At 34.6% G+C, this 11,028-nt stretch overlaps 1 protein-coding gene across 5 annotated transcripts; it reads left to right on the plus strand.

Moving 5' to 3' along the window:
* Positions 1 to 1,932: 1,932 nt before the first annotated feature.
* On the plus strand, positions 1,933 to 7,103 carry LOC132858462 (uncharacterized). 5 transcript variants are annotated; one of them, XM_060888821.1, is made up of 10 exons: positions 1,933 to 2,206; positions 2,402 to 2,725; positions 3,304 to 3,393; positions 4,240 to 4,296; positions 4,398 to 4,658; positions 5,243 to 5,260; positions 5,406 to 5,453; positions 5,525 to 5,578; positions 5,968 to 6,024; positions 6,463 to 7,103. In XM_060888821.1, the coding sequence occupies exons 1-10, from the start codon at positions 2,149 to 2,151 to the stop codon at positions 6,516 to 6,518; spliced, it is 1,023 nt and encodes a 340-aa protein (XP_060744804.1). In that variant the 5' UTR covers positions 1,933 to 2,148; the 3' UTR covers positions 6,519 to 7,103. The 5 variants fall into 5 exon arrangements, with proteins under 5 accessions (XP_060744804.1, XP_060744807.1, XP_060744805.1 ...); XM_060888824.1 differs by having other exon boundaries at positions 5,528 to 5,578; XM_060888822.1 differs by having other exon boundaries at positions 4,243 to 4,296.
* The last annotated feature ends 3,925 nt before the right edge of the window (positions 7,104 to 11,028 follow it).

Raw genomic sequence — 11,028 nt, forward strand, 5'->3', positions numbered from 1 at the left:
GGCGATGATGTTGATGCCTGACCCGGAATCTATTATGGCTGACACATGGTACCATATTGTACAAAGAAACACATAGGTAGCGTTGGCCAATTTGGATGGATTCAGGCAGCTCCAGAGTGAATTGGTCTAGTAGTGCCTGTGATCGTGGAGACTGATTGCAGATCAGATTGTCCAGACAAATGCCTGGTGTAATGTACTGGACTAGGGTGTTTGTTCTCATCCCAGTAGGCATGTTCTGCTTGAAGCTTGGGACTCAGGCTCTCCCAGAATATGGCCTTCAACGCAGGGTCATTCCATTTACTCTGGGCGGCCAACGTGTGGAACTTTACAACATAATCTGCTGTGGAGTCAGTATTGTGGTGAAGATGGAAGATCTGTAAACCTGGAAGACCCTCCAATGGGGTATTCAAAAACTTCCCAGATCAACTGGGAGAAATGGCCATATGAAGAGCACACCTGAACATCTTCGTCCCAGACAGCATCCACCCAATCCAGAGCTCTCCTGGTAAGCAGGGTCATTAAAAAGGCACATTTGGCAGTGTCATCCTGGTAGGCTGGTTGGTGGTTGAATAATATCTCACACTCCCGAAGTAAACCCTTGGAACAATTGGCCGAGCCATCAAACTTATCAGGTAGGGCCATGGGAATTGGTTAAGCTCTGGGTACAGTGGGGATTGTCTAGTGCTTGAAGCGTCTGTGTTCTGGAGAGCTGTAAGTTGCTCTTGGTAGGCCAAGAGTTGTTTTCTTGGTGGGCCATCAGGGAATGGAGTTGAGCCATATCAGCTGGATTTGCTAATGGTAAAGTTTCCTGTAATGAGGAAGCGGCGGAACCCATATAGGGAGTAACAATGAGCTTTAATGAGGCAGAAAATGAAACAGTCCAAAGAGGTAACTAAAATCAGCATCAAAACAAACAGGTAAAGAAATCAAAAACCATAGAAGCAGTCAGTGTGGCAAACAAAACAGACAAGGGCAAAATCCAAAAGTGAGAAATCCAAAAACACATAAACAGGTCATACACAGTTATAAAATAACAATGGCAGAAGCAACAGCTTCAGGAAATGACAATACTTCATGTTGGATGGTAGCATGTACCTCATTATATGTTTGTGAACACTGTGACCCAGAAGTCTAGTATTCTAACAAGCTAAAGGAAGGAGAAAAAAAAGGACAAAAAACAGTGCTTTCTTCCTAAGCACTGTTGTTATAAAAAACTGCTGCACACTCTTTTAGAGAAACAGAGTTTTTAGATAGTTTCCTTCTTGTACTTTATATAGTCAGTGGTTTATAATAGGGGCAGAGGAGCAAGTCAATACACAAAAGATAATATATGCTTATTATTAACTAGTACAAATTAAAAAAAAATTTATTGTTGCATAAGAAGTAACAAGTAAAAGGTTACATGGCATTTAAAGCAAATAGTGGTTGGCAACTTTCAAAATGGACCATGTGGTTGTGGGGTTTTTGGTACTTCTTTGCTACAAAGTTGACATGAACGCAGGGTGTGATTTAACAGATATCTTGGTCATTTTATAATCTAAATGTTGTGGTTTCATTCATCAGATTAGAGTTTTAGGCAGAACAGTTAACTTTTGAAAAACAGTTCTCCATTACTGTCACCATGTAATGTTTAATAACCAAATAAATAAGTATTATATGATAAATTATAATTAAATTATTAATTATAGTATAAATTTTGAAAACTAATTCTGTGATACAGAAGCAGGTAATCAAATAAAATGGATGCATCTTTAAATTGTTAGAAACAGTGTTTAATCCTATGAGAAAACTATTTGCTTGCTGTTTTGGATATAGGTATAGATTGAATCGACCTTTCTGCATGACAGGATGTGGTTTTGTTTCTACAAGCTAGGTGTAATATTGCCTCTGAGTACGTGAGCTCAGCCTCTCATAATCTGCCAACAGCAGCAAACACAGTGAATCTCTTTGTTAAAAAAATATTTAAATACAAATTTTGTTAGAAGTATAACAAGCATAATTCAAACAGAAATGTGATAAACGTCCACATACATATATATATGCGTCCACATATATTTTAAAGGTGGGTGTGTTTCAGGAAATGACAGAGGACAGTTATGTATTTCTGTACCTCTTACATTTCATTGTAAAGTTGTGTGGGTATAGGACATGCGTGTGAAATACTTTCTTCAGTGTTTAATGATTTTCAGTGCACTTGTGCCAAGTGGTGAGTGGAAAATTCTACTTTTATCTTAGTGATACATTAAAGATAATCAAATTTTTAACGAAAACGACTGTTTAAATAAAATTGCATTTTACACGTGTCATTATATGACTGTTAACTTGTAAATGGTTGTATGTGACAAGCATGTACTGAATCGAATTTTTGATGAACATCATGTTGCTCTCCATTGTCTTTCAGGATCAAACTGCTTACAGTCATGTAGGAATATTACTCTAAATATTCAGCTGGGCTCGCAGGTGTTGTTCCCATGCACCTTTTTGGACAGTAAAGAAACCAAGGAAGCAAAATGGAGCCATAATTCCAGCCTCCTGAGCATCGGACCTAATGGAACCATCAACTTTGATGATCCTAGGGATGGAAAAATAATAGTATTCCCCTACCTTTTCTATAGAGGAAACTTCTCCATCCTCGTTCATCAGCTCCAGGCCTCTGACCTGGGCATGTACTGCTGTCAACTGAGCCAGGAATGCCAGAGAGTTGAAGTAAAGCTCTTGTCAGAAGGTAACACTTGGGATGGTGAAAAGTCTTTCAAATTAAATGTTGTGTACCTAAAATAAATGTGTTGTAGAAAACCAGCTACCTAGAATAGAACTACATACACATAGATACAGATAATGCATTATAGTAATAGTTTCCAAGATAGGCACTGGATCCTTCGTGACCCTGACGAGAATACAGCGATTCCTGAAAGTGAGATCATTAAGAAAATGTTTTCATCAAAGAAACTATTTTATTTGAGCCACGTGTCTCAGTGATTGTATAAATAGAATGATGTGGCAATCTATTATACAGACAAACTTAAAGACAGCTGCATTTGTGATTTATTTGTCCATTTTGCCCTTTCATGATTTGTTGATTATTTTTTGGCCATATACAAAAGTATAATAGAATAAATAACTCACCTCATTCACTTTCATTACCCTCACAATATGTATATATGCATATATATCAATATCCCATTTATACCAGCCTTTAAATTCTAATTAAACAACTGCCTCATGCTGTATATTGCAGATATATCAATGGTCTATTGGATTTACTTTCCCAATGCTGAAATTATGGCCATTATTTGGTTGCAGGTTCGAATTTCTCCTGGTACTACATTGCTGCTGGAGTTGGAATATTTATTCTGCTTGTGATCGTATTTAGTCTTGTCTATAAACTCAGAGGTGAGCATATTCACATTTCTTATGATTCTATTAAAGTATACTTGTCACTGGGGTTTATGTTTTGTACACTATAAATTTACAGTGTTTATTTTACAGCAGAATACTTGGTTTTGTTTGTTTGTACTGTAAAAAATTATTGGACAATTAAAGAAGTGAATTGGTTTTCATTAAAATACATGAAAACACAATGCATAGTGGGATAGCTAATATTTTTGGCTTCGGCAAGAACACAAAAAAATGTATGCATCAACCAAGGGAAGGCAAACATGAAGACTATTTTCTGTTCCGACAACTAGGTGATAAAATGGACTTCCCCTAGATGTCCGAACAGATGAGTCATCAGTTGTCTTCAAATTACTACGAAAGTCTTAAGTCTTTCTGAAGTACTTTAATGAACACTTAAAATACTATAAGAAAAGTTTTTAGACTAATGATATTCTTAGACCATGTCGTAGTGAACCAGTATCAGGATTTATTTATTCATAGAGGATTTAATGTAAATGTAATGCTTTATTTCATACTGTAACCTTTTTTTTTTTTTTACATGTAAACCATTTATTTTAATGTTGAAAAAATAGGGTAATGTTTAAAATGCGATTATCCTTAACAATATTACAGTATTATGCTATTGTAACTAATACCTTACTATAACAATTACTAGAAAATTAAAGCACTTGACTGGCAATTCTGCTGTGAATAAATTATGCTATATTTTTACAGTAAATGTTTTACTGTGTACCTTCCATTAGAAGATCACAATTGTAGAGAAACACAAAGTATGGTACAATATAATTTACTATAATTTACCTGAAAAAGAAAATTATAGCAATGTTTTCTCTGTGTTAGCAGGAAAGCGTTCAAAAAGATCATCTGGTTCCTATTATATCAACACAAGTCCCAAAGGTGAGAACAATTTATTGTCATCCAACCGTCTCTAAATTCTTTATGAAAACAAGTTGATGACCTTTGACATAATGACCTCTTTGGTGATTATATTATATAAGAGCAAAGAACAGAACAAACACAGAGTGTTGAGAACGCCAGGGTTGATGAGTGTGATGGTGAGTATGAAGACCTACAGAGTGATACACACGAGGCGGATTATGAAAACACAATGGGAGAAGAGCATGATGGCCAATATGAAGACACAGTGAGTGAAGAACAGGATGATTATGTAAACATTGAGGGAAGAAATTCTAAGGAACAGTTTGAAGATATTCACAGTGAGAACCCAACTGAACACCATTTGGAGAGAGATACGCCAGGTAATGGAACGTCTTATCACAAACATTGCATTACAGTAGAAATGGTCACATATGACATTCAAGACAACGTTTGTATTATTATGTCAAAAACCTGCAGTGTGATAATTACATTTTAACATTTGTATGCTTAAATAAAAGCACCGCTGGGAATAATTTAGGCTGTTATACGATGGAGCAAGCTAACTAACATATCTAGCTGATTAGCAAGTTACTAAAAAATATCTTTGTTCGGCTTTGCTCTGCATTGCTTCTCAAATCGTGAGGTATGAAGCAGCTAAATCATGAACATAAAAGACAAGCAATCAACATACAAAGACTTCGTAACCCCTAAATATTGATTTAACTATTTGTTTGTCTAAAAATAGTTATTTTAACTATTAAACACAGTGACAACTGAAAATCAATTAATTAGTTGAGAACTATGCGCATTAACTGCTAAGAAGATTAAACAATACTGAGATTTAAAATTAGGTAATAATACATACTTAATTACTGGTGATAAGTGGTTTTAAGTATTTTTTCCAGTTTATTGGACTGGATTTAAGTGGTTTATTTCTATTTAAAATTTTTGATCTTTTTTCCAGGTCACCGTGATATCTATGGTATGAATTTTCCCCCATGGATATTTTTTTTACCCATTTAATAAAATGTAATATTTTCACAGAAATACTGGTCATCCAGTGGTCTCTCTGATTTTGACCAAATACTAAGTATTGTCATTCACTATGAACCTTCTCTGTTTTTAAGAAAACGATAAACATGGTCTGAAACAAAAGTCAGAATTCCCCCCGAAAGGTAATACATTTTTGCTTTCATCATATTCATCATCCATTTTCATGCTAATGACTGAACCTCATTATCATCAGCAGCATTCAGAAAAATGACAAATCAGCAGTCAGTTTCCCAAAGACTATACTATGGTAGGTAACATTTATATTCTTTTTATATTATACTTAAGCATTTGATGATATTTCCTGGTAACGATACATTTTAAACAATTGTAAAAAAAAAAAAAAAAATGAAACCAAGATTAATCTTGTCAGTTTCCACCAGAATGTTTCTTTGGGTGATAAGCTGTTTTTTATTAGAAATCTACCTTGGTATTTGTATTTCAGTTCAATTTTGTTGATTGATGTCACAATTAAGGTGGAAAAATGTCCGACTATGTCCTTATCTTGGCTTATATTGTTTTAATATTCTTATATGCATATAATATATGCAGAAACCTGCAATTTCTAAGAGGATTGTGTAGACATTTTATATCCACTGTGCATGAACAAGAAAACCATCTTGTTCTTTTTTGGTCTAGCCAATTCTTCAGAGATACAAAAGTCTGCACATGTTGAGAAAAGAAAAAAAGACAAAGGTACACTGACACTACTGACACTACATATTCTGTTAGACCACAGTAGGGTGTTTTTGCACGATTTTTGTACAGCCACCAGGCTCAGTAGTACCATGTTAAAATGAATACAATGGTTCTAATACATTATTGTGTACATTATTGTGTGTGTGTATATATATATATATATATATATATATATATATATATATATATATATATATATATATATATATATATATAATATAGAACTATATATATATATATATATATATATATATATATATATATATATATATATATATATATGAAAATAGCTAGTTCTATATTCTATATGGTTCTATATTATTATTATTATTATTATTAAAAGGTGTATTTTTGTAAATATCACAATTATCACAGATTGACTGGACAATGACTAGAAATGTTTGTAAATGTTTCTCCTTTCTCATTTTTCTCCAGCTGAATATCAATTCAAAAATCCATTATATGACCAAACTCCAACACACAATATATAGACATCTTCCAATTCACTGTGCAATATGCCTGTTAAAATAACTGTACTATAATATTCTGTTAATTATTGTTCCACTAGATTTGTGAATATAGTATAATATAATATGCGAGTATAATATAATATAATATCATATAAATTGGTCCTAAGCTCTGTTTCCATTCTGATAATTATATGCTGAAAATCTGTAATTTTTTTTTCTGAGGCTTGTAATTAGACCTATGTGGCGTTTGGCATTCAGCATGCATGTTTGTTATAGAGTCGATGTTAATCAAATGATCAAAAATTAAAAGGATTTCAGTGCATAGAATTTTATTCAGTAGAATAACACAATAGCAAATTCCATTAGATTAGATTTTGACATTTTGAAATTCATCATGGTTACACAGACTCAGGCTAGTGGGAAGATGGCAAGAAGCTGCAACAGAAAATACCAAGAGACAGTGGAAAAACCCTGATATATATACATATATATATTTATTATAATTTTTGTATTTCTGAGCTTTGCTTAGTTTTAACTTATGCCTGTTTTCATTACATATTAAAGATTACCTGTGGTTTGTCAACACAATGAATTTATGTTAATAAAAACACATCAAAGTTAATGAAAAAACTTGTGTCCTGCCTTTAACTGCCTTAAAAATATTAACTAAATGCATAGCTGTAATGTTAACCACCTAGAAACCATTAGCAATAAAACTAATATTAGTCTCCTTATGTTGTCTTAGCAGATTTTTTTATACTCTTTTCTTTGGAGCACATTGGCTAAACATAAACACATATACTATGGGATTTTAATGCTACACCATACAAAGATAATACAATTGATGCAAAACTACACAATTCAATATATTAAACTTTGTGGCTGACCTACAGTACTGAACTACTTAAGTGAGTGTGTGTGTATGTGTGTGTTTGTGTGTGTGTGTGGGGGGGGGGGGGCATGGTGGTGTTAGCATTGAAGACTGTTAAAGTGGTCAGTGTTGAGGCATAGCAGGTGTATCCAAATATACATAGTGCAGTTCTACAAAAGAACTTACGGTTTGCATGAGAGAGTCACAGGTTCACTTTCCCACACTGGTTTCAACAGTAAAACACTTACTGATGCTAGCTGGGGCACATCATCAATCATGTAACCTGGGATCCGTGGGTGTTTTGGGTCTTTCATCGTCTTCACCAGGGGACGCAGACAAGGCTCTTAGCCACAGCTTGTGCCCTACCAGCACATTTTCATAGATCTACAGAGAAAATCTTTAGGCTTTTTCTACTGCTATAGGTTGTAGAGGTGTAACGTGTTGCCCACATTTTCCTCTCTACTGCGATACCAACTGCAGAATGGTCTCTCATAGGACTCTCTAGCAAAGCCCCTGCACCCTACCCTATACATGCAAATAGCTTGTTCTCCAGCCCTCTTTGAAACCCACACTGGAAATTTCTACTGCTCAAAATGCTTTATCCATGCACCTTTTTTCTTTTCACAACTCTAAGCTGAACCAGGATGATAACATGCAGGCAGCAGAACAGTTTCAGGCTGGATGGTGGTCTTAGTGACTTATACACAACTGTATTATGATAATTATATAATCCCTAATCTTGTTTCCTTTTGTCGAGGCATCTTGCTGCCTCATGACCATTACTCTGCTAACACTCCCTTCTTTAAGGTACTCTGAAATCATGCTAGCCTAGCAGCATCTGCTCTTTTCTGTGGGTTTTGTCATACCAGAGATTTCCAAAGCTGCACTCATCTAATTTTTTTTTTTTTTTTTGACAGTTCAACTGGCTTTACAAGCATGTTCATCCTTGGAACAAACAGGATCACTGAGATGGTTGCTAACTGTGATAATATTTTATTTCCACTCTGAATCACTCTACTCATATGCTACTGGTATTGTATGGTACCACTGCATGGTAGTTCATTGCATGGTAGTTCTAGCCTCTATTTTATATCATTATTGTCATTTCCTGCCCATGTGGTGCTTGCAGTCTGTTTTTGTGTCTGATATTTAACTAGTGTATCTTGAGGCCTTTCAACACAAACACTTGACATTTGTCCATTGGTATAGGTCATTGCCATTGACGCTGTCCAGCTTAGTTGCTCTCCCTCAACTGGGGGTAGTCTTTCTGTCTCTGGTTTGTCATTTTAAGCTGAAGCTGACAGAGATATATCTAACAAGACTTGCAGCAATGGTGATGTAGAACTAGTGCATTGATCTAGAACTGGTGCATCATATCTAGTTATATTACACAAAGACGATGAATGCTAGGTGAAAGAAAAACTTTAGCAAGTTCATTCAACTAAAAATTAAATAACATTCTATACTTTAAGGTAATTGAGCTTACCCCGATGAGCATAGAGTAATACTATAAGCTAACATTAACAGATTTTATACAGTGCAATGATTGTCTATACTGTATATAACTCAGTTTAAACATGAAGCTGAACTGCCTGAGGCCCTCTGTGGATGGCTGCAGTATAATCTTTCTCTATGCTACTTAGTGAAAAAGGAGCCAAACCTTTTGGGAGCTCACACAATATTTTTCCATAGTGTATTTTTTTTAGTATATATATTCATAAGGATATATATATACATTGCCAATGCCATGGTTTATTATGTGATTGACAGGTTGGGCTAGAAATTACATGCTCAGGTCAGCCAAGCTAACAGCTGGAGTCAAAATTTACACTAACCTAATAATACTTATATTTGAGGTAATATTTAACCGAAATATAACTAAAATTTGAGGAAGAATTTTCTGCTTATTTTCACCTTGCGCAATAAGTTACGTAGCTGAATAGGGAAGGGGTCTTTTATGCCCTTCTTATTTTGTGGAAGCTACTGGCTAACCATAAAAAAGACTCATCACCACAAAAATATCACCACATCAGTCATGCCCTTTCATTTCTTATCAAATAACTCCTGTAAACACAGTTAACATAAGTAAACAATTTGACTAGATATCAGGTCTTAGATGTGTAAATGTGGCTTAGAAGGTCATTTTGATTTAGCCTCCATTCAAGGGGAGGGATTAAATATTGTACTGCATTCAACCACTAGAGGGCCTCAGAGACATAGCTTTAGGTTCACCTTCATGATCATCCACACCACTGACTGTGTGTGTGTGTGTGTGTGTGTGTGTGTGTGCGGGCGGATTCTTAGCACACTTATAATACCAAAGCAAACAGAAAGAGCAATTTAAAATTTACATTACAATCATAATGTGATGTATCATCATCTAATAACAGATTTTAATTAATTAAAATTTAGTATTTAAAAAAGTAGAAATTAAAAAAGTTCATGTTGTGTAAATAAAATATTCAGGTAAGGAATAGTTTTCCCAACAAATTAAAAACAAAAAATCTTTTCCCAAATATATATATATATATATATATATATATATATATATATATATATATATATAAACATTATTTTCTTTTTGTACACATATAATATTTATATATTGTAAATTAAAGATCAGTATAGAAGACATTGCACCAAGAAGATATCCTTGTAATTATAAGTAGAAAATATGAGAAAATTAGGACTGATTTCATGAATATAGACTTTCTAAAGAGAATGGACTGCTCAATAGTTTCTGAGGCTGCACTCATGTATACAGGCATGGGTACACGCGACGTGATGAGGGAACGAGGGAAGCTTATTTCTCTGTAGGTGTGAAATGGTTTGCGTTAATTCCACGCAATGGGGTTTTGTGTTGCTCTCAAAAAGAGACCATTGATCTTTTTGAAATCCTTCTTAGAGGACTAAAGACTAACTAACCAACCTAGGTTATAAGTTTACATTATTAAAAATATATTTATCTAGCAGACCTGTAATAAGGGGTTTATTGGTAACTGTGCTACCAATGTGAAGTCTTGTATGTGAAGTCTAGTGTTTTTATTAACAAACTGAATGCAATATAGTATCGTATGTACGGCTAAAAACCACGTTCGCTATTATTTCCAAAGATTTCAGTCAGCCGATGCCAACGTATATTCATGTCCAAGGTATGAGTTGGGTCTGAGATTATTAGAAACAATAATGACTTCAAAAAGTTGTGTATTTAGCTAAATACGCATTTTTTAACACACATGGTCAGTACCATGATGCTAGTACAATGACCGGGTGGTGCTTTGTTATAATGGATACACCAGCCTTTGTTATCTCCTGTGTAACATACAGCAGCTGTCACGTTCAGAAAACGGTGGGCTGAATGTCTTCTACAACCTCTTAGTTAACACAGGCGAATTGTTATCTAACCTACTTCTTATGACAATGATGCAACCTGCAATGTGTAGATAGTGAGTTGCTTTTCGTCAAGAGCACATACAGTAGGAACGTCCCAGCATGTTTCAGTCAAGTTTCCGTTAACATAGTTACCATAGTTACTCACCCAAAAGAGACGACACCTTCATTTACCTTTGGCTTATTGACAATTTTCCTTTAAACTAGACAAAGTTTGCATGTCATTCCTTTATACAATATAGCTTGTGTACACTGTAACGATGTGAGGTT

The sequence above is a fragment of the Tachysurus vachellii genome, chromosome 15 (assembly GCF_030014155.1).
Source record: "Tachysurus vachellii isolate PV-2020 chromosome 15, HZAU_Pvac_v1, whole genome shotgun sequence".
Classification (NCBI taxonomy): Eukaryota; Metazoa; Chordata; class Actinopteri; order Siluriformes; family Bagridae; genus Tachysurus; species Tachysurus vachellii.